This window comes from Hylobates moloch, unplaced genomic scaffold, assembly GCF_009828535.3.
Source record: "Hylobates moloch isolate HMO894 unplaced genomic scaffold, HMol_V3 SCAFFOLD_6, whole genome shotgun sequence".
In the NCBI taxonomy this organism is placed as follows: domain Eukaryota; kingdom Metazoa; phylum Chordata; class Mammalia; order Primates; family Hylobatidae; genus Hylobates; species Hylobates moloch.
In genome coordinates, this window is record NW_026652281.1 from 75,186,402 (window position 1) to 75,210,430 (window position 24,029).

General features: G+C 46.6%; 2 protein-coding genes across 6 annotated transcripts in view; both read right to left on the bottom strand.

Moving 5' to 3' along the window:
• The window catches only part of COG7 (component of oligomeric golgi complex 7), a 65,031-nt gene extending 56,136 nt beyond the window's left edge, over nt 1–8,895 (bottom strand). For 2 of the 3 annotated variants that reach the window (XM_032157113.2, XM_032157114.2), the window contains exons 1-3: nt 8,536–8,895; nt 1,892–2,040; nt 1,133–1,249 (exon numbers count right to left, since the gene is read on the bottom strand). In XM_032157113.2, the coding sequence (XP_032013004.1) occupies nt 1,133–1,249; nt 1,892–2,040; nt 8,536–8,704 (435 nt within the window). In that variant the 5' untranslated portion in view covers nt 8,705–8,895. The remainder of the gene's footprint in view (nt 1–1,132; nt 1,250–1,891; nt 2,041–8,535) is intronic. The other variant, XM_032157115.2, reaches the window with a different exon arrangement.
• Nucleotides 8,896–18,000: 9,105 nt separating this feature from the next.
• Nucleotides 18,001–24,029, bottom strand: part of GGA2 (golgi associated, gamma adaptin ear containing, ARF binding protein 2) — a 49,939-nt gene continuing 43,910 nt past the window's right edge. For all 3 annotated transcript variants that reach the window (XM_032157116.2, XM_058440826.1, XM_058440827.1), the window contains exon 17: nt 18,001–23,298. In XM_032157116.2, the coding sequence (XP_032013007.1) occupies nt 23,188–23,298 (111 nt within the window). In that variant the 3' untranslated portion in view covers nt 18,001–23,187. The remainder of the gene's footprint in view (nt 23,299–24,029) is intronic.

The window sequence follows — 24,029 nt, forward strand, 5'->3', positions numbered from 1 at the left end:
GCCAAGGAGGGCAGATCACCTGAGGTCAGCAGTTCAAGACCAGCCTGGCCAACATGGTGAAACCCCATCTCTACTAAAAATACAAAAATTAGCCGGGCATGGTAGTGCACGCCTATAATCCCAGGTACTCAGGAGGCTGAGGCAGGAGAATCACTTGAACCTGGGAAGTGGAGGTATCACGCCACTGTACTCCAGCCTGGGCTTCAGAATGAGACCCCATTTCAAAAGAAAAAAAAAAAAAGAAAAATTAGAGGACTAAGGTGGGGGTCAGGGTTAGGAAAAAAACTTATTTTTTGCAGTTTATTCCTGTGTAATAAATTTGTTCCTATGTGCATTTGTAACTTTTTTAAAAAATTGACTGATAAATCATTCATTTTGCTTTACAATTGAGTAAGAGTTCTTCATAAGACATCATCTTACTTCATCCTTACATCCCAGGTGGAAAATGTTACTATTTTCCACACTTTGCAGCCTCAGAAGGGGTCAATAACCCACCAAGTCCCCATGGTATATACGGCTCCTCCATCCCCATGTTCCACCCTCTCATTCATTTACCCCCAATCTTCTCTGCCTGTGCTGGTTTTTCTTTTTTTCTTTTCTTTTTTTTTTTTTTTTTGAGACAGGGTCTTGCTCTGTCCCTCAGCACAGTGATATGATCATAGTTTACTGTAGCCTTCAGCTCCTGGGCTCAAGAGATCCTCCCGCCTCAGCTTCCTGAGTAGCTGGAACTACAAGTGTGCAGCACCACACCTGGCTAATTTTTTAATTTTTTGTAGAGATGGGGGTCTCATGTTGCCCAGGCTGGTTTCAAACTCCTGGCCTCAAGTGATCCTCTCACCTCAGCATCCCAAAGAGCTGGGATTCCAGGCATGAGCCACGGTGCCTGGTGCCTGTACATCTTTATCGTGGCTTCTCTTGAACTCACTCTGTGACTAAGAGGCTTCAGTCACACAGAGGGTGCAGGCTAAAGAGGCTGGAAACACACCGAACAGCTTCAGATCTTCCCCACCCTGAGTCTGAAGGTTTCTGAATCCTGCTATTGGCTATCAACTTTGCTATCTCTTTTGCTTTCTCCAAACTTCATGTTCTTGCTTAAATACCTTTCATAACATCCCCTAAACAAGAAACCTACCTGAGTCTTAAATGTCTCCTCAATATCGGCGCTCAATGTGCTCCACTTATCTGCTTCCTGAAGAGATTCGGCAGCAAGTTGCATTCTGGACTTCACCTGGTCAATTTCTACCAACACCTGAAAGAGACGTGAGGGGTGAAAAATGAAGGCGTAGGTCCTTTTTCTCCATCTGTCACCAGGGACTTGAAATGTAAATATGGTGGCTTGCTCCTGTCTTTAGGGAGCTTCTGTCTCCCAAAACACCAATCATCTGGCTAAATTTATTCAGCAGTGCTGAAGAGATGAATCAGCTGAAAGACCCAAGCAAAAGCATAGTTTCGGGGGGCTGGGCACAGTGGCTCACACCTGTAATCCCAGCACTTTGGGAGGCCGAGATGGGAGGATCACTTGAGACCAGGAGTTCGAGACCAGCCTGGGCAACATGGTGAAACCTTGTCTCTACTAAAAATACAAAAATCAGCCGGGCATGGTGTTGTACGTCTGTGACCCCAGCTACTCAGAAGGCTGAGGCACGAGAATCGCTTGAACCTGGGAGGTGGAGGTTGCCGTGAGCTGAGATCATGCCACTGTACTGCAGCCTGCACTCCAGCAACAGAGCGAGACTCTGTCTCAAAAAAAAAAAAAAGAGCATAGTTTGAGTGCTGGGCAGAATCTTGAGTGATGGCTGGCCTCCCAAAACACCGTGCTGTTCTAAACCCCTTACGAGAGTGACCACCTTCCCAAAACAAGAATCATCATTTACGACAAGAGCCAAAATACCTGCATGGATTGAGATGTATCCTGTTCAAATTTTTTAATGTCCTCCTTGACAAGAATCATCTGTTCTTTCAGGAAAGTTGCCTCCTGTTTTAGGGCTTCGACATCACGGAGCACTTTGGGCATGTTCTGGAGAGCTTGGTGACTTGTTTCTGTAGTTAAAAAAAAAAAAAAATCAAGAACAACGATAGCCACAAAAGGTGAAAGTTGGACCAGTCACCAGTAAAAAATAGGAAGCAAATCAGACAACAGAAAGGAAACGCACGACCAATCAAACGGTTTTTGGAGCCTGCAGAAAATACGGGGCAGGAGAGGAGATGGGCAGTGAGGTGGCCTCTGCCAGGATCACGTCCCCAGACTGATGGGAAAGGGCCTTTGATTTCACAAGGAATCAACAATCAACCTGTCCCAACACCAACTTGCAATCACCAGTGAAATCATAACTCCATTTTCAAGGAGGCATGCCCCAGGAGTTTTGCATACATTGTATTACTTAATGTCCATGGCGGTCATTAGCAGCCACCTCCTACTGATAAGAAAACTCACAGAGGTTAAAGTAACTTGCCCAAGATCTTACAGAGCTAAAACTAAGCCTCAGATGGGTCTGGCCCCAATGCCTGCTTTCCATGGTCTTTTTTTTTTTTTTTTTTTTTTGATACAGAGTTTCGCTCTGTCACCCAGGCTGGAGTGCAGTGGCGCAATCTTGGCTCACTGCAACCTCTGCCTCCCGGGTTCAAGCGATTCTCCTGCCTCAGCCTCCTGAGTAGCTGGGTTTACAGGTGCCCACCACCATGCCCAGCTAATTTTTTGTATTTTCAGTAGAGACGGGGTTTCACCATGTTGGCCAGGCTGGTCTTGAACCCCTGACCTCAGGTGATTCACCGGCCTTGGACTCCACACCTGCTGGGAATACAGGCGTGAGCCACCACGTCCGGCCTATTTTAAAATCATTTTTGAGACAGGGTCTCACTCGGTTGCCCAGACTGGAGTGCAGTGGTGAAATCACAGCTCATTGTAACCTCAGCCTCCTGGTCTCAGGTGATCCTCCCACCTCAGCCTCTCAAGTAGCTGGGTCTACAGGCACACACCACCAGGACTGAATAATTTTTATATATTTTGTAGAGACAGAGTTTCACCATGTTGCCCAGGCTGGTCTCAAACTCCTGGGCTAAAGGGACCTGCCTGGCTAGGCCTCCCAAAATGCTGGGATTACAAGTGTGAGCCACAATGCCAAGCCTAAAAATATCTTAAATCTACCCATTACTCATCATCTTCACTGCCATCACCCCAGTTGAAGCCACTGTCATCTCTTTTCTGGACCTCAGCAATAGCCTCCTGAACCATGTTACTCCGCTGCTTAAAAATCCTACAATGCCTTATTTTTAAATTAAATTCAAACTGTATTTATTTATTTATTGAGACAGAGTCTCCCTCTGTCACCCAGACTAGAGTGCAGTGGCACAATCTCAGCTCACTGGAACCTCTGCCTCCTAGGTTCAAGTGATCTCCTGCCTCAGCCTCCCAAGTAGCTGGGATTACAACTGTCCACCACCATGCCCGACTAATTTTTACATTTTTAGTAGAGACCGGGTTTTGCTGTGTAGGTCAGGCTAGTCTCAAACTCCTGGTCTCTGGTGATCCACCCACCTCAGCCTCCCAAAGTGCTAGGATTACAGGCATGAGCCACTGCACCCAGCCTTAAAATCAAACTCTTTAATGTGACACTGAAATCCCTGCATAGCACTCTAACCTGGGTGACAGAGCAAGACCCTGTTTCTTAAAAATAAAGAAATATAAAATCCCTGGCCAGGTGTGGTGGCTCACGCCTGTAATCCCAGCACTTTGGGAGGCCAAGGCAGGCGGATCACGAGGTCAAGAGATCAAGACCATCCTGGCCAATGTGGTGAAACCCTGTCTCTACTAAAAATACAAAAATTAGCTGGGCGTGATGGTATACGGCTATGGACTCAGCTACTCGGGAGGCTGAGGCAGGAGAATCATATGAACCTGGGAGGCGGAGGTTGCAGTGAGTCGAGATTGCGCCACTGCACTCTAGCCTGGCGACAGAGGGAGACTCCGTCTCAAAAATAAATAAATAAATAAATAAATAAATAAATAAATAAATAAATAAATAAATAAATAAAATCCCTGCATAACGTGGCCCCTGTGGACCTCTCCAATCCAACACTGGGTCTTCTTCAACAGTGTATTTTTAGAACCTAGAAAAGAGTTTGTGCCCAATAAATATTTGTTGACTGACTAAATGAAGAAATTGGTCCTCCAATTTGGGGTCCTCAGCATGTGCTTGAACGGCTACAATCACCTTTCCTCATTGCAGACTTGGGCCCTTGTCTCATCTTGCATAAAAATAAATGAAGCTTTAAACCTATGAAGGCTACCTGCTGCCTGAGGGATAAAAGCCAAACTCCTAAGGCTGGCCAGAAAGGTCTTTCGCCAGCTGATCCCGATCTATTTATCTGCCTCATCTTCAGTTACTTTTCTCCTACGAAAGTGTGATTCTCTAATAATAATACTACCAATTATCTTGTCTCACTCTGTTCCCCACATTGGAGTGCAGTGGTGCAATCCTAGCTCACTGCAGCCTTGAACTTCTAGGCTCAAGCAATCCTCCCGAGTAGCTGGACTACAAGCATGAACCACCATGCTGGCTAGTTTTTTAATTTTTTGTAGAGATAGGGTCTTGCTATGTTGCCTAGGCTGGTCTGGAACTGCTGGTCTGGAACTCCTGGCCTCAAGCAATCCTCCCACTTCAGCTTCCCAAAGCACTGAGATCACACCCAGACTGTTTATTGATATTCATGCAGCACTGTTTGAACTTCTCACCTTTCCCTGGACTATGCCTTCTTATAGCCACACTCCTGTGCATATGTTACTCTCTCTCTCTCTCTCTTTAATACCAAGGAAGTAGTGAAATATAATGGTTAAGGGCCTGGCCCCTGGAGCCAACTGTCTGGGTTCAGTCCAGGCTTCTCATTCATTAGGAACATGATGCTGAGCAAGTTACTTAACTTCTCTCAACCTCAATTTCTACAAGTCTATAGTGGGCATAATAACTGTGCCTACCTCTAAGGATAACTGTCAGGTTTAAATTAGATAACCATGCCCAAAAGCGGGTACTGTTCACATTTAGGCCAGGACAATTCTTCATTGTGCAGGATTGTACCAAGTACTGCAGGACATTAAGTATCACTGGGTCCTCCCACTGAATGTCCTATGTCTGAATGTCACTGCAGTATTCCCCACTACTACGACAACTAAAAAAGCTCCCACAGGCCAGGCGCAATGGTTCATGCCTGTAATCCCAGCACTTTGGGAGGCCAAGGCGGGCGGATCACCTGAGGTCGGGAGCTCAAGACCAGCCTGACCAAAATGGAGAAACCCTGTCTCTACTAAAAATACAAAATTAGCCAGGCATGGTAGCACATGCCTGTAAACCCAGCTACCCGGGAGGCTGAGGCAGGAGAATTGCTTGAACCTGGGAGCCAGAGGTTGCGGTGAACCGAGATCACGCCATTGCACTCCATCCTGGGTAACAAGAATGAAACTCCATCTCAAAAAAAAAAAAAAACCTCCCACCAATTTCCAAATATTCCCCGTTCCTGAGGGCAGGAACAAGGATAAAGGGAGGCGAGGAGAGTATTGCAACCCATGTTTGAGAATCACTTAGTTAATACATATAGGGCACTAAAAAGAGTGTCTGACATGTACCAAACCTCATATATGTGCTATTATATCATTATTATTATTATTTTTGAGACAGAGTCTCACTCTGTCACCCAGGCTGGAGTGTAGTGGCGGGATCTCTGCTCACTGCAACTTCTGCCTCCTGGGTTCAAGTGATTCTTCTGCCTCAGCCTCCCGAGTAGCTGGGACTACAGTGCATGTCACCACACCCACCTCTAATTTTGTATTTTTAGTAGAGATGGGGTTTCACCATGTTGGCCAGGCTGGTCTCGAACTCCTGACCTCAGGAGATTCACTCGCCTTGGCCTTCCAAAGTGCTGGGATTACAGGCATGAGCCACTGTGCCCGGCCAATTTGCTATTATATTATTATTAATGTCCTTTCCTCTTTGCCTTACAAAGTTTTCCTTCAAGGTCTAACACAGGGGAAGTGCTTTATGATTCTCCTAAACAAGACGTAACTGCACCCTCCTGCCAGCTCTCACAACTCCAGATTCTATTCTGAGTAAAGCCATCCCTCATTGTAATTTACTGTTTCTATCTTCCCCACAGGCAGCAAGCTCAAGCAAGATAAACTTTTTGTCCCCACTGCCCATTTCTGGACACATGCATAGTAGATGCTCAATAACTAATAAAAGATGCAAGGTACAATAAAGAATATGGGCTGGGCACGGTGGCTCACGCCTGTAATCCCAGCACTTTAGGAGGCAAAGGCTGGAGGATCACCTGAGCTCAGGAGTTTGAGACCAGCCTGGACAACATAGTGAGACCCCCATCTCTACCAAAAAATCAAAAAATTAGCCTGGCGTGGTGGCACAAGCCTGTGGTCCCAGTTATTCAGGATACTGAGGCAGGAGAACTCCTTGAGCCTGAGAGGTGAAGCTGCAGTGAGCACTGATCACACCACTGCACTGTAGCCTGGGTGACAAAGTTAGACCCTGTCTCAAAAAATAAAAAATAAAAAAAGAAAGAAAACAATCTGCAGTGAAATAAAGCCCCCTCCCTACCTTTTCTTAAACAATGGGCACAACTGGCCGGGCGCAGTGGCTCATGTCTGTAATCCCAGCACTTTGGGAGGCCAAGGTGGGTGGATCACCTGAGGTCAGGAGTTCGAGACCAGCCTGGCCAACATGATGAAACCCTGTCTCTACTAAAAATACAAAAATTAGCCAGGCATGGGGCACACGCCTGTAATCCCAGCTACTCAGGAGGTTGAGGCAGGAGAATCACTTGAACCCAGGAGGTGGAGGTTGCAGTGAGCTGAGATGGCGCCCCTGCACTCCAGCCAGGGGGACAGAGTGAGACTTTGTCTCAAAAAAAAAAAAAAAAAAAAAAATGGGAACATCTCTTGGACCATCCACTCCCAGTGGAAGCAGTCTGTTTGGTCTTTCAATCTGAGCCTAGGAGACAGACTTGTGTACAGTATGTACTGAATCAACACACGTTGAATAAAAGTCAAGTCAAGGAGTTACATGAAATGATTGCCAGTGCATTTTTTTTTTATATATATAATTTAACTTATACTCAAAAAATGGTTTAGGCCAGGCGTGGTGGCTCACACCAGTAATCCTAGGGCTTTGGGAAGCCAAGATGGGAGGATCACTTGAGGTCAGAAATTTGAGATCAATCTGGGCAACATAGTGCGACCTTGTCTCTAAAAAAAAATTTTTTTTTTTAATTAGCCAGGCATGGTGGCACATGCCTATAGTTCCAGTTACTTGGGAGGCTGAGGCGAGAGGACTGCTTGAACCCAGAGTTTGAGGCTGCAGTGAGCTGTGATGGTATCATTGCATTTCAGCTTGGGCAGCAGAATGAGGAATGAGACCCTGTCTCAAAAAAAAAAAAAAGGTTTAAGTCTCCACTGAGACCAGCCTATCTTCCTCAGCTGACATAAAATCCACTAAAACAATGTTTTCCAGATCTGTGTCATTCCCTTACACCTATACTATAATATGTTTTTTTACAGATATAAGGATCCGTTGGCTATTCCTTCATACTCTCAAAATCCACTTTTTTTTTTCTTTTTACAGTTTATTGTTTGGTACAAAAACAGGCTCTTTAACTCTTTGAATAAACATCTCACAGACTTGTGCTCCTAGATTACAAAAAGTCAAAGCCAATTTTCTTTGACACTGGGCCCTTGACCCTGACATTCAAGTCACCATAACAGAAACTGGAGCTGCTGTATCTTACGTTCTGGAAGGTACCTCAACAAAGACATGTTAAGAACTGGTTAAAACTTCTAGCATTTAAAAAGATCCATCTTGTCTTCCAGTGCCTATGGATAATAATAAAAAGGAAATCCCAGAGATCTGCTATTGAGTTAGAGAAGAACTACTGCAATAAGATCCACTCTTTTAAGTTCCAAAAGGAAACTTGAGGCCAGGTGTGGTGGCTCACAGGTATAATAATCACAGCACTTTGGGAGGCCAAGACTGGAAAACCCATTGTGCCCAGGAATTTGAATTTGAGACCAGGCTGGCAACACAGTGAGATCCCATCTCTACAATTTTTTTTTTTAAACAAAATTTGCGGGGCATGGTGGCTCGCGCCTGTAGTCCCAGCGACTCGAGAGGCGAGAGGATCGCTTGAGTGCAGGAGTTCGAGGCTGCAGTGAGCTATGATCGAGCCACTGCACTGCAGCCTGGGCAACCGAGAGAGACCCTGTTTCAAAAGAAAAAACAAAGAGAAAGAAAAGAAAAAGGAAACTTATAGCCCAGCCAGAGGAAGAAAAACAACACCCAAAATTAGCAAGTGTTCAACACAGCCCGGCACCCAGCTGAGACTCCCGCTGATGTGATCAGGAGTTCGGGGCTTGCTCTTTCGCCGAGGGTATTTGCTGTCCATGCGTGCCCCGCCCACCTGTGCCCCACGCAAGTTCGGTGACCGCTGCCCGGCCGAGAGCAAGGGAGGGTCCCGCGGCCAGGGCCTCGCGCGGCTCACCCTCCACGGCGTGGTTCACCTCTTGGATGAACAGCTGCAGCTTCATCACCAGGGTGGCTGCGTGGCCATCCGCCTTCCCGGACGCCGCCTCCTTGGAGCCGGCCCTGAAGGCCGCATTGATCCACTCCTTCACGTCGAAGTCGTCTGCCAGGAACTTGGAGAAGTCCATGGCTGCACTGTCTCAGGCCTGGCGTCCAGGACTTAAGAGTTGGTTCCGGGTGGCAACGGGGATGCAGAAGCGCGCGAGCCTGCGAGAACACTGAGGCGAACCCCAGAAACGCCAGGACGGGTAACTTGCCCCTTTGCGCTTCCCTGTTCAGCCTACTCAGGTTGCGGCTGGGAATGACCCTCGCCGCCCGCCGTTCTTCTTCCGGAAGTCGTTGGCCGTTACCATAGCGACTGCGGGCGTCCGGAGTACTGAGCAGAGCTGGGTGTGGGAGAAACGCCCCGGTCTGAGAGCTCACCGCAGCGACAAACATCCCACGTCTGCTAACATTTGCCGAGGACTAAACTATGTGCTTACTATAAAGCCCTGAATACATTAGCGCATTTACGCGGTGGCTCGCGCCTGTAATCCCAGCTCTTTAGGAAGCTGACGGGGGAGAATAGCTTGAGGCCAGGAGTTCAAGGACAGCCTGGGCAACAGTGGAGCGCAGTGGGCAGCAATGGAGTGCAATTGAACGATCTCAGCTCACTGCAGCCTCAAATTTCTGGGCTCAAGCGATCCTCCCACCTCAGCCTCCAGAGTGGCTGGGATTACAGGCGCGCGACAACACGCCCGGCTATTTCTTTCTTTTTCTTTTTTTTTTTTTTTTCCTGAGACGGAGTCTTGCTCTGTCGCCCAGGTTGGAGTGAAGTGACGCGATCTCGGCTCACTGCAACCTCCGCCTCCTGGGTTCAAGCGAGTCTTTTGCCTCAGCCTCCTGAGTAGCTGGGATTACAGGCGCATGCCACCACGCCCGGCCATTTTTTGTATTATTAGTAGAGACGGGGTTTCACCATGTTGGCCAGGCTGGCCTCAAACTCCCAACCTCAGGTGATCCGCCCGCCTCGGCCTCCCAAAGTGCTGGGATCACAGGCGTGAGTCACCGCGCCTGGCCTAATTATTTTCTTAATGATGTGTTTTGAGGTGCAGACCTTTTAAAGTTTGTTAAGTTCCTTATCATCTTTTTTTTATGGATCATGCTTTTGGTGTTGCGGCTGAGAAATCTGTGCATAACCCATAATCACAATTTCTCAGCCTGGGAAACATAGGAAGACCCTGTCTGCAAAAAATTTAAAAATTAGCTGAGTGTGGTGGCACACACCTGTCGTCTCAGCTACTCGAGAGGCTGGGGTGAGAGGACTGCCCGAGCCCAGGAGGTCGAGGCTGCAGTGAGCTGTGATCATGCCACTGCACTCCAGCCTGGGTGACATGGCGAGACCCTGTCTCAAAAAGAAAAGAAGGTAGGGGAAGGTATGAGGGTATTCTTTAGGTTCTAAGGTTTTATGTTGTTTCAAGAGTGGGACCAACCCAAGGGGGAGGACAAGATGTCATCCTTGGAAACCCTACAGGGGACAGTTTTCCAGGTTGGCCTGCCATTGGGGTATGAGTGGCTGGCTGCCATCTCCATGCCTGATAGCCACTGGTTTTTCATTGGCATCTCCCTTGGTTTGTCTTATTCTTCTGGGTTGAGTAGGTTTTAGCTGGGGTAACCCTTCTGCTAGGAGTCCCAATTATTTGGTAGGGGGGAGAGGAGGGAAGAGGAGAGGAGGGGAGCAATGCGGGGAGGGGAGACGAGGGGAGGTGAGGGGAGCAATCTGATAGTGTAAGTCCTCTTACTTTGTTCTTGTTAAAAATTTAGGCCGGACGCAGTGGCTCACGCCTGTAATCCCAGCACTTTGGGAGTCCGAGGCAGGCGGATGACGAGGTCAGGAGTTTGAGACCAGCCTGACCGGCATGGTCAAATCCCATCTCTACTAATAATACAAAAATTAGCTGGGCATGGTGGCGCGCGCCTGTAATCCCAGCCACTCAGGAGGCAGAGGCAGGAGAATTGCTTGAACCTGGGAGGCGGAGGTTGCAGTGAACCGAGATCCGCCACTGCACTCCAGCCTGGCAACAGACCGAGACTCCATCTCAAAAAAAAAAAAAAAATCCTGCTGGGATTTTGACAAGGATTATGTTGAACTGTTGAATTGTTGGATTAATTTTAGGAGAATTGCCATCATGACAGTATTGACTCTTCCAATCCAGAACATGAAATGCCTCTTCATTTATTTAGATGGGAATTTTTCAGCCTTGGCACTATTGAGCCCAGATAATTTTTAGTTATGGGGGCTGTCCTATGCATTGTAAGATATTTCGCAGCATCCCTGGCTGCTACCCATTAGGAGCAACATCCTCTCCAAGTTGTGACAACCAAAAATCTGTCCACACAGTGCCAAGTGTCCCCTAGTAGGAATCACCCCTGGGGATTTAGATCTGATTTAGATCTTCTTTAATTTCTCTCAGCAATATTTTGTAGTTTTCATTGTATAATACAAGTCTTGCACTTATTTTGTTAAATTTATTTATTTATAAGTATTTCCTTTGCCGGGCACAGTGGCTCATGCCTGTGATCCCAGCACTTTGGGAGGCCGAGGCAGGCGGATCACAAGGTCAGGAGTTTGACACGAGACCAGCCTGCCCAACATGGTGAAACCCCGTCTCTACTGAAAATACAAAAATAGCCTGGCATGGTAGTGTGCACCTGTAATCCCAGCTACTCAGGAGGCTGAGGCAGGAGAACTGCTTGAACCTGGGAGGCAAAGGTTGCAGTTAACAGAAATCGCGCCACTGTTATCCAGCATGGGTGACAGAGTGAGACTCCGTTTCAAAAAATAAATAAATAAAATAAAATAAGTATTTCCTTTTAATGCTACCATGAATGGAATTTTCTTAATTTTCATAGTTTCTTGTTACAGAAAAATGATTTTGTGTGTGTGTGTTACAGAGTCTTGCTTTGTCACACAGGCTGGAGTACAGCAGGGCAATCTCAGCTCACTGCAACCTCCGTCTCCCAGATTCAAGCAATTCTCCTGCCTCAGCCTCCCAAGTAGCTGGGATTACAGGCATGTGTCACCACACCCAGCTAATTTTTGTATTTTTCGTAGAGACGGGGTTTTGCCGTGTTGGCCAGGCTGGTCTTGAACTTCTGACTTCAGGTGATCCACCAGCCTCAGCCTCCCAAAGTGCTGGGATTACAGGCGTGAACCACCACACTCAGCAACAATTGATTTTTATAGATTTATCTTGTACCCTTTGACTGTTAAATTTGTTTTCTAGTTTGTATGTGGGGGTGTTGTTTGGGATTTGTTTACATACAGGATCATGTCATCTGTGAATAGACACTTCCTTTTTCCTTTCCAAATTTTTTTTGGCGAGGGGGGGGGGGGGGGGGGGGGGGGGGGGCGGCGGTGTATTGCTTTTGTTGCCCAGGCTGGAGTGCAACGGCGTGATCTCAGTTCACTGCAACCTCCATCTCCCAGATTCAAGCAATTCTTCTGCCTCAGCCTTCCAAGGAACTGGGATTGGAGGTGCCCACCACCACACCCGGCTAATTTTTCATATTTTTACTAAAGACGGGGTTTCACCATGTTGGCCAAGCTGGTCTCAAACTCCTGACCTCAGGTGATCCACCTGCCTCTGCCTCCCGAAGTGCTGGATTACAGGCGTGAGCCACTGCACCCAGCCGGAAGTCCCCTTCTATTCCTAGTTTGTTGAGAGTTTTTTAGGATGTTGGATTTCGTTTTTTTTTCTCTGCCTATTGAGATAATCGTGTGGTTCTTGTCACATTCTATTCAAATGATATAGTAATTGATTTTAAGATGGCAAATGAATCTTGGGACCAGGCACAAAGTGCTGTAATACTAGCACTTTGGGAGGCCAAGGCGACGGATAGCTTGAGGTCAGGAGTTCGCGACCAGCCTGGCCCAAATATGGTGAAACCCTGTCTTTACTAAAAATACAAAAATTAGCTGGGCATGATGGCACACACCTGTAATCCCAGCTAATCAAGAGGCTGAGGCGGGAGAATTGCTTGAACCGAGGAGGTGGAGGTTGCAGTAGGTGGAGATCGCGCCATTGCACTCCAGCCTGGGCAACAGAGCAAGACTCCATCCCCCCCAAAAAAAAAATTGTCGGTTTTAGGCCGGGTGCGGTGGCTCACACCTGTAATCCCAGCCCTTTGGGAGGCCAAATCACTTGAGGTCAGGAGTTCGAGACCAGCCTGGCCAACAGGGTGAAGCCTCGTCTCTACTAAAAATACAAAAATTAGCCAGGCATGGTGGTAGGCGCCTGTAATCCCAGCTACTTGGGAGGCTGAAGCAGGAGAATCGCTTGAATCCAGGAGGTGGAGGCTGCAGTGAGGTGAGATTGCGCCACTGCACTGCAGCCTGGGAGACAGAGAAAGACTTTATCTAAAAAAAAAAAAAGTCTATTGTATGTGATATTAACATAGCCACTCCAGCTTTCTTATGATTACACTTGCATAACTAGTTTTGTTTTGTCTTGTCTTGTCTTGTCTTGTCTTGTCTTGTCTCGTCTCTTGTCTCGTCTCTTGTCTCGTCTCGTGTCTCGTCTCGTGTCTCGTCTCGTGTCTCGTCTCGTGTCTCGTCTCGCCTCGTCTCGTCTCGTCTCGTCTTGTCTTGTCTTCCCAGCTGCTAGGGAGGCTGAGGCAGGATCGCTTGAGCCTGGGAAGCGGAGGTTGGAGGGAGCCATGATTGTACCACTGCACTCCAGCCAGGGCAACAGAGCAAGACTCCATCTCAAAAATAATTGTCCACTTCATCCAAGTTGTATAATTTGTTGGCATAAAATTGTTCAAAGGATTCTCATATAGTCTTTTCTCATCCGTAGAATTGTGGTGACGTCTGCCTGTTCTTTCTTGACTTTGGTAATTTTTTTTCCCTTGGTCAGTCTGCTGAAATTTGTGAATTCTGTTGCTCTTTTAAAAGAACCAGCTGCAGGCCAGGTGCAGTGGCTCACGCCTATAATCCCAGCACTTTGGGAGGCCAATACAGGCAGATCATCTGAGGTCAGGAGTTCGAGACCAGCCTGGCCAACATGGTGAAACCCTGTCTCTACTAAAAACACAAAAATTAGCCAGCCATGGTGGTTGGCGCCTGTAATCCCAGCTACTTGGGAGGCTGAGGCAGGATAATTGCTTGAACCTGGGAGGCAGAGGTTGCAGTGAGCCGAGATCAGGCCACTGCACTCCAGCCTGGGTGATAGAGCAAGACTCTGTCTCAAAAAACAAAAACAAAAACAAAAACAAAAGAACCTATTTTGACTTTGTTAATTTTTTTTCTATTCAACTTTGACTTTGTTAATTTTTTTCTATTTTTCATTTTCTATTGTTGATCTCTGTGCTAATCAGTTTCCTTCTTTCTTTGAATTTAGTTTGCTCTTTGGTATATTAAAGTAGAATCTTAGGTTATTGATTTGAAATACTTTCTCCTATAGCCATCTAAAATTACTAATTTTTCCCTCATAGTCTAATGGCTAGGAAAAAATAAAAACAAAAAATAAAATTATAAAGCAAGACATTGTCTCTACAAAAAGTTAAAAAAAAATTATCTAGCCATGGTGGTTTGCACCTGTAGTTCCAGCTACTCAAAAGCCTGAGAGGCCAGAGATCATTTGAGCCCAGGAATTTGAGGCTGCAGTGAGCTATAATAGTGCCACTGCACTCCAGCCTGGGTGACAGTGTGAGACCGTCTCTAAAAAAATTTCCTCTGAGGCCAGGCGCCGTGGCTCACGCTTGTAATCCCACCACTTTGGGAGGCTGAAGCGGGTGGATCACCTGAGGTCAGGAGTTCATGACCAGCCTGACCAATATGGTGAAACTCCGTCTCTACTAAAAATACAAAAACTAGCCGGGCGTGGTGGCAGGCACCGGTAGTCCCAGCTACTCAGGAGGCTGAGACTGGAGAATCACTTGAACCCAGGAGGCGGAGGTTGCAGTGAGCCAAGATCACGCATGCCATTGCACTCCAGCCTGAGCAACAGAGCAAGACTCTGTCTCAAAAAAAAAAAAAAAAAAAAAAAATTTCCTCTGAAGCATTGGTCTAGCTGTAATTCATAAATTTTGATGTTTTCATTTTTGTTTGATTCTAAATGTTTTTAAGTTTTTCTTGTGACTCATTTAACCCATGGATTATTTAGAAGCATGTTGTTTAATTTCCAAATAGTTGGGTATTTCTTGGATTTCCTGTTGATTTCTAATTCAATTCCATGTGATTGGAAAACATACTTGTATGATTTATACTTTTTTTTTGAGACGGAGTCTCAGTCCATCTCCAGGCTGGAGTGCAGTGACACGATTTCGGCTCACTGCAACCTCCACCTCCCAGGTTCAAGCGATTCTCCTGCCTCAGCCTCCCAAGTAGCTGGGACTACAGGCACCTGCCACCACATCTGGCTTTTTTTTTTTTTTTTTTTTTTTTTGAGACAGAGCCTTGCTCTGTGGCCCAGGCTGGAGTGCAGTGGCACGATATCCATTCACTGCAAGCTCCACCTCCCGGGTTCACACTATTCTCCTGCCTCAGCCTCCCGAGTAGCTGGGACTACAGGCATCCGCCACCACGCCCGGCTAATTTTTGTATTTTTAGTAGAGATGGGGTTTCACCGTGTTAGCCAGGATGGTCTCGATCTCCTGACCTTGTGATCCGCCTGCCTCGGCCTCCCAAAGTGCTGAGATTACAGGCATGAGCCACCGCGCCTGGCCTACCCAGCTAATTTTTGTATTTTTGGTAGTGATGGGATTTCACCATGTTGGCCAGGATGGTCTCCATCTCTTGACTTTGTGATCCAGCCGCCTTGGCCTCCAAAAGTGCTGGGATTACAGGCGTGAGCCACCGCACCCGGCTGGTTTATATTCTTTTATTATTTATAGAGATGGCGTCTTGCTTTGCTGCCAAGGTTGGTTTCAAAATCCCCCGGGGATTCAAGCAATCCCGTCTTAGCCTCCCAAAGTGCTGGGATTGCAGGCCTGAGCCACCGTGCCCAGCCCTTAAATTCTTTTAAATGTATTGAGACTTGTTTTATGGCCTAGCGTTGGTGTATCCTGAAGACTGTTCCATGTGCACTTGAAAATATGTATCTGCAGTCATTGGGTGGAGTGTCATATATATTTTAGCTATGTTAATAGTGTTGTTCAACTATTTTATATCCTCACTGATTTTCTATGTAGTTGTTCTGTCGTTACTGAAGGTAAGGTATTTAGATCTCCAATTATTATTTTGAGACAATCTTGCTCTGTCGCCCAGGCTGGAATGCAGTGGCACGATCTCAGCTCACTGCAACCTTTGCCTCCCACGTTCAAGTGATTCTCCTGTCTCAGCCTCCTGAGTAGCTGGGAGTATAGGCGCATGCCACCACGCCCGGCTAATTTTTGTATTTTTTAGTAGAGATGGCGTTTCACCATGTTGGTCAGGCTGGTCTCGAACTCCTGACCTCGTGATCCACCTGCCTTGGCCTCCCAAAGTGCTGGGATTACAAGCGTGAGCCACCACACTCGGCCCTATTATTTACTTTTTTTTTTTTGGAGACAGAGTTTGCTCTTGTTGGCCAGGCTGGAGTGCAATGGTGCGATCCTGGCTCAACGCTACCTCTGCCTCCCAGGTTCAAGTGATTCTCCCACCTCAGCCTCCCGAGTAGCTGGGATTACAGGCATGCACCACCACACTCGGCTAATTTTGTATTTTTAGTAGAGACAGGGTTTCTCAATGTTGGTCAGGCTGGTCACAAACTCCTGACCTCACATGATCCACCCACCTCGGCCTCCCAAAGTGCTGGGATTACAGGCATGAGCCACCGTACCTGGCCTCCAATTATTATTGAATTGTCCATTTTTACACTCGATTCTATTAATTTTTGCATTAGGTATTTTGGGGCTTTGATGTGAGGTGCATATACATTTTATAATTTTATGTCTTCCTGGTATATTCACTTTTTATCATTATTAAATGTTCTTTTTTGTCTCTAGTAATACTTGTCTTAAAGTCTATTTTTGTGCCAGGTGCGGTGGCTCACACCTGTAATCCCAGCCCTTTGGGAGGCTGAATCACTTGAGGTCAGGAGTTCAAGACCAGCCTGGCCAACATGGTGAAACCCTGTCTCTACTAAAAATACAAAAATTAGCCGGGCATGGTGGTGGGCACCTGTAATCCCAGCTACTCGGGAGGCTGAGGCAGGAGAATTGCTTGAATCCAGGAGGTGGAGGTTGCAGTGAGGTGAGATCGCGCCACTGCACTGCAGCCTGGGAGACAGAGCAAGACTCTGTCTCAAAAAAAAAAAAAAAAAAAAAAGTATTTTGTGTGATATTAACACAGCCACTCCAGCTTTCTTATTATTACTTGCATGGCTAATTTTTTTATCCTTTACTTCCTACTGATTTGTGAACCTAAATGTACCTTTTGCAGACAGCATAGAGTTGGAATTTGGTGGTGGTGGTGTTTTCTATCCAGTATGACAGTTTCCACCTTTTTGGAGACAGGGTCTGGCTCTGCCACCCAGGCTGGAGTGCAGTGGTGTCATCTTGTCTCACCACTGCCTCCTCTGCAACCTCTGCCTCCTGGGCTCAAGCCAACCTCCCACCTCAGCCTCCCAAGTAGCTGGGACTACAGGCACATGCACCATTCTCAGGTAATTTTTTGTAGAGACAGGGGTCTATGTTGCCCAGGGTGGTCTCAAACTCCTGGGCTCAAGCAATCCTCCCATCTCAGCTTCCCAAAGTGCTGGGATTACAGGCTTGAGCCACCACACGGTTTCCTCACAGCCTTTTGAGTTAAGGCAGGTAGTATTTCTATTTCCAAAAGAGGAAACTGAAGCTGAGATGAGGCTATGCTGTAGAGAAACTTGAATGCTAGGGCAATTGATTTTACGTAATCCAAAAAGATAAGCAGTACTAATTAAATATGATTAGAGATGCAGTAGGGTCAGGCTAGGCATGGTGGCTCATGCCTGTAATCCCAGCACTTTGGGAGGCCAGGAGTCCAAGACTAGCCTGGGCAACATGGTGAGGCCCTCATCTCTACAAAAATTTAAAACTTAGGTGTGGCAGCACCCATCTGTAGTCCTAGCTACTTGGGAGGCCAAAGTGGGAGGATCCCTAGAGCCCAGGAGTTTGAGGCTGCAGTGAGCTATGACCATGCCACTGCACTCCAGCATGTCTTTTAAAAAACAGAAAAAAACTGGTCATGTGAAGAAGGCACAAGAACACCACATGACAATGAAGGCAAAGGCTGGAGTTATGCAGCTACAGGCTAAAGAAGTCAAAGATGGTGGAAGCCAGCAACCACCAAGAGGGAGCACTGTGGCCCCAATATTAGACTCCCACCCCGCACAACTCAGACAACACATCTGTTGACTTAAACCACCCAGTTTGCGGTACATTGTCATAGCAGTTCTAAGAAATTAATACAGAGAAAAATAAACATTTCGACGGTTACTTTGGGTTTGTTTATTGCAGCTGATCCTGATCTTAACAAAGGGTATGGTCAGATTTTTTTTTTTTTTTGAGATGGAGTCTTGCTGTGTTGCCCAGGCTGGAGTGCAGTGGCATGATCTCGGCTCACTGCAAACTTCACCTTCCGGGTTCAAGCAATTTCCAGCTAATTTTTGTATTTTTAGTAGAGATGGGGTTTCACCATGTTGGCCAGGCTGGTCTCGAACTCCTAATCTTGTGATCCTTCACCCTGGCCTCCCAAACTGCTAGGATTACAGGCGTGAGCCACCACGCCCAGCTGGCATGGTCAGATTTTATTAAAAGTATCAACCTTTTCTGCTGCCTATAAAAATATTCATAAGTTATCAGTATTCTTAGCACAATTTCTGTGGTTTTATGAGAGCAGGAGAGGCTGTGAAATGAACAGTAATGAAACGGAAGTCACCACTGTTACAATGGTTAAGAAAATCTCAGATGTGAAGGTGATTTGAGAAATAGCACCTAAATTTATAGAATATCTATCCTATCTGCTATTTTGTACACCTCATTAAATTCTCACCAAAAAGTGTGAAGTAGACTTGTAACATTTTTACCATTTACGGATATAAAAACTGAGGCCCTGAGATCACTGACTTGCCCAAGATGCTACAGGTGGTAAAAAACTAGAAATTGAACCTGACTTCCCAGCCCACACTCGGTTCACTCTAGCGCACAGGGCTGCCAGAATTGAAGCAAGAGAGGGGTGCCAGGGAAAAGTCCAGCCTGCTTGGCTGCCTGGGAATGGTGCCAGCGGGAGGGAGAGGATACAAGGAAACTACGAGGGAATTGCTACCCCAGAGTTTTAACATGCAGCACTTTCAACACATAAATGCTTGATTTGTACCATATGAGCTCAGGGAAGAGAGCGGGGTTACGTTTCTAAGTAATTCATACTGATAATGGCATTCTCTCCAAGCTATCTATAGTGTTACATGAAAAGAACAAAACACAGAACAGTATACTATATTTTCTTGAACATGCCTAGAATCCCTCTGAAAAGACAGAGGATGGTAACTGGGTGGGAAGAATTTTCACCTTTCATAATTTTGAATCATGTCAATGTCTTTATCTTAAAAAAAAATGACACTGAGCATAAAAAACAAGGCTTTATTTTCAGCTGATTTTAGAAAGCTCATAAAAAATTGAAAGAAAATTTATAATTCCCTGACCCAAAGATTACCACTGTCAGATGTGCACACAAACATCTTGGTGTATCGCTTGGCACAAACTGGGGTCAGAACATGGTGGCTCATGCCTGTAATCCCAGCACTTTGGGAGGTCAAGGCAGGAGGATCGCTTGAGCCCAGGAGACCAGCCTGGGCAACATAGAGATCCAGTCTTTACCAAAAACTGAAACATTAGCTGGGCGTGGCAGCATGCACCTGTAGTCCCAGCTACTCCAGAGGCTGAAGCCAGAGGATCACCTAAGCACAGGAATTCAAGGCTGCATTGAGCTACAATCGTGCCACTGCACTCCAGCCTGGGCAACAGAGCAAAGCCCTGTCTCAAGAAAACAAACAAACCGACTTTTATACTCTAGACGCTGGGTAAGCATCTTCTATAATGGGTATATTTAAAGGATTTGGGATTAATATTGTAGTAGGCAAGCACTATTTGTATTCTAAAATATTGCCCTTGCTTTCTAGCTTTAACATTTTGTCTCAATTTACACTATTTTTACTAGATAATATTCACTTTTCTTTTGGTTGTCATTTATTCTGTTTTCAACACTATCTTCATGACCTGCTTGTGTTCAGAGTGGCTCACAGATAAGGAAACATTTTTGCCCAGTCTTAAGTTCATGGAAGATAATAGAAAGAGTAATTAACTGCAGCAAAAGGTTAGGACAAAACATGGCATTATCAGGGCTTGAAAGGACTTTATTGTGGTGTGATGAAGCAGGCCCTGGTCTGGTCAGATGATACCAGAAGGGCACTGAGTGCCAGTGTGCAACTTGAATTTGATCCCATGAAGTTACGCACCAGGAAGCCATTCAGAATTTTTCACCCGGTCAGATCCTCAGATTTGCTAGGGAACTCTGGTAGTGGCAAGAACCAGAGCTGGTACTCAGAATTGGGATAGAGGCATTGTCCCCCTCCCAAAAAAAAAAAAAAAAAAAGCCCAAATCAGAGCAGTGGCAATGTAAGTGCAGGGAGGACATGATGTGGGATTATTTAGACAACAGGCCAAATGACATGCAACTACTCCACAGATACAAACGAAGCAGGAATCAGGGACCCAATAAGTCTCAGGTGCTTTCAAGTAAGAGCATGTAGGTGGAAAGGGGCAGGACTCTGGGTTCCATTCTAAGTAACTGAGACTGAAGCAACAGTGGAACCTCCAGATACAGATAACCCCTGACAGACTGAAATACGATCTGGGGACAGCAAGGAGGTGGCAGCTTGAGAGAGGTCTACAATCCATCTAATGGTTTAGAGCCGCCTGGCTACCAGGCCTCTGTGTGGACGGGAAAGTCCTGAGGATTGGACTCTGGAAAACCACCACACTTAAGAGACAGAGGAAAAAGAGCAGTCATGGAGGTAGGTCACGAAATAGGGGTCAACAGGACCCCCGAAGAGTTCAAGATACTGGAAAGCACTGGCCATGAGTGCCAGATCTCCAGTACACACATCATGAATTTGCTTTTCCCCAGAGGAACAGAAGCTCTTTCAGGGTGGTGCCTGGCTCAGGGTAGCTGGTCAACAACTAGTTTTTAAAAAAACAGAGACAAGGTCTCACTATGTAGCCCAGGCTGGACTTGAAATCCTGGGCTCAAGTGGTCATCCCACTCAGCCTCCCAAAATGCCGGGATTATAGGCGTGAGCCACTGCGCACAGCCAATAACTACTTGTTCAGTGAATGAAGAGGTAGGAGCTGGGCGGTAAGTTAGACTTGCTGATTAGAAGGGAGTGATGCCATAAACCACAGCCACTTTCAGGACAGCAGCCTGCCTCCTCTCCTCCTACCCCTATCCTGTCCAACACCTAAGCATAGTAGTACCATTGGGAGTCTGTCTTCTCAAAAGCAAGAATGTTCAGGTACACACATGTGAGTTCACCTCTTAACTATAGGGGAGAAAGCCTGTCTTTATGTGTAAGTCTCATTCACCCATTTTGACCAAAACCCTTCAGAGGGCGATGCTGTCATTATAATGGGTACCTCTTCAACACTATGCAACAGCAACAGAGCCTATAAAAGCTACACAGAGGCCGGGTGTGGTGGCTCACACCTGTAATCCCAGCACTCTGGGAGGCCGAGGCAGGCAGATCACCTGAGGTCAGGAGTTCGAGACCAGCCTGGCCAACATAGTGAAATCTCGTCTCTACTAAAAATACAAAAATTAGCTGGGCATGCTGGCTCACGCCTGTAGTCCCAGCTACTCGGCAGGCTGAGGCATGAGAATCGCTTGAACCTGGTAGGCAGAGATTGCAGTGAGCTGAGATTATACCACCGCACTCCAGCCTGAATGACAGAGTGAGATTTGGCCTCAAAAAAAAAAAAAAAAAAAGCCACACAGAACACAAGCAAGAAAGTACTTTTAGATTAAAATTCATCTTATGTGCATTTTGGCAAATGAAATCACCCCACTGTTTATCTGTTTTATGAGTTTTTACATTTGCTTAAAATTAGCATACTTGATCTTTTACAGTTCCCATCTCCACCAATTAGTGTTGGCAGATTTCCACTATATGTAGAAGTCAAAAGATCAGACTGTAAAAATATCAGATATTGTAATTAAGAGCTCCAAACAAGCCTTGCAGTTTTGGAGGTAGAAACCCACCCAACCAGTTCAGCTGCTTGGACTTCAAAGCCCTCTGCCTGGCCATCTCAGCCAGGCTCAGGTTCCTTCTCCCCACCGATCAGGCCAAGCAGGACTTGTCAAACATACACATTCAAGTTCCTAGCACACAGCAGGTGCTAAGTGGGAATTGATTATAAACTTGAATTTTTCCATCAACAAATATCCACCTCTCCTGTCCAGCTTGCCTCAGATCTTCAGGTTCTCTCTTCACTGAGGCAGTTAAGCTTCTACATCCTTCATGAAGTTTCCTTTACTTCTCGACAGAAGACAGTTCCCTTTAGGCCTATCATCTCTAAATGCAACTGGCTTTCCATTTTCCACTTACTCAACACTCCACAAAGTACATCTGCTACATGGTATTTATTCAATGACTGTATATTTAGTCACCACCTCAATCACTGCTAAGCTCTCTTCACGTCTATCTGTACCACAGTTTCCCATCTTAGACTGTGACGTCAACTGGCAAGGGCTGCCTGTTGGCCGATTCACCATGACTGACATGGTGTGTCACAAAGAGCTCCGAGTAAATGCTGTGAAGGAAGAGGATGAGGATGGAGATGAGGATCCTGAGAAGGGCCCAGACTGGCTGCCCAACCCATGGACCTGAGGCCTGAGTAAGGCCTGGGAGCTGCTTTCCCCTCTGCCCAGGAGGTCTGTCCAGGGGCGATTCTAAGGCACAGTGGTGAAGGACATGATTGGTCCCCCAAGTGTGGTCCTCAGGTCTCATGGCAGCCACTCGCCTGTGAACAGTGCAACAAGCATTCCATTTAGAAGATTTTCCAGAACACACACAAGAAGCATTGTCTAATGAAAATGGAGACAAGGTCTTTCTTGGAAGAGAGTGCCCAAGTAGATACTCTCTGCCCCAAGACTAACCAGGTCCCTTTTAAGGTCCCTGAGAACAGCAGCCTGGGAGCAACCAAGACTTTCAAAGGCTGACAAGGCACAGAGTGGATGAATGGAACGAACAATACATGAAAAAAACACTTTGGCTGATAAAACCTCCAACCTGAGGCAGGGACAGTGTCTCTCGCTGACATGCAGAAACATGACTGTAGCAGAGATGATGATGATGAGAAATGCTTTGCATTTCCCACACTGCCGATACCCCAAGCCCTGTGCTACCACCCTCTCTCCGAACACACACACACACACACACACACACACACACACACACACACACACACACCATCTGCAGAATAAGTCAGAGGTTAACACCCAGAGCCTGATGTCAGGATAGGACTCTTGGCACTCTGCACTGAAACACCGTGATTAGTCCTGACTAGACAGCAAAAGTAACGCCAGCCTAAGCTTGAAATGAAGGGTCCATCTTGTGAAAAGTTAGGCTGCGCCCAAGACAGCCAGGTCTGGAAAGTCTTTCACTTCTCCTACTTCGCTGAAAGGCTGTCCACCTTGGTTGAATGTCAGCTTGTACCGTAAGCGGATAGGTTCCTGGGACAGAAGAGACAGAAGATGTTAAATCAGTGGAGAGCAACCCAGGAACAGGGGTCAATGTTAACTCAAGTCAAGTGAGTGCTTCAAACAATTCTCATACAAAATACCTGGGATACTCTCTTTGGGACTACAAACAAGGGGAAACAGGCACATATCCTGGGAACCCTTTGATGCTTCCGCAGTCCTGAAATCCTGAGATGGGCTGCAATTCAGGGATCAGCTAAGGAAGACAGACCTTGTCCTTTCAGAGGACACCAGAGGATTAGGGAGAGTTCATGTGTCCCTCCCTTGGTCCCCAGCTATGACAATCCATCTGATCTTCCTTCAGTGAGCCCCAAAGACAGACTCCAGCAAGGGATACTTCACATATACCCCTAACACCCAACCAAACCAGAGACTGACTGTCTTTCTCTTTTCTTTCTCTTTCCCTCCCTCCCTCCCTTTCATCTATCTATCTGTCTGTCTGTCTGTGTCTGTCCTTCTATCTGATGGAGTCTCGCTCTGTCACCAGGCTGGAGTGCAGTGGTGCGATCTTGGCTCACTGCAACCTCCGCCTCCTAGGTTCAAGCAATTCTCCTGCCTCAGCCTCCCGAGTAGCTGAGACTACAGGCGCACGCCACCATGCCCAGCTAATTTTTGTATCTTCAGTAGAGATGGGGTTTCACCATGTTGGCCAGCATGGTCTTGATCTCTTGACCTCGTGAGCCATCCGCCTCAGCCTCCCAAAG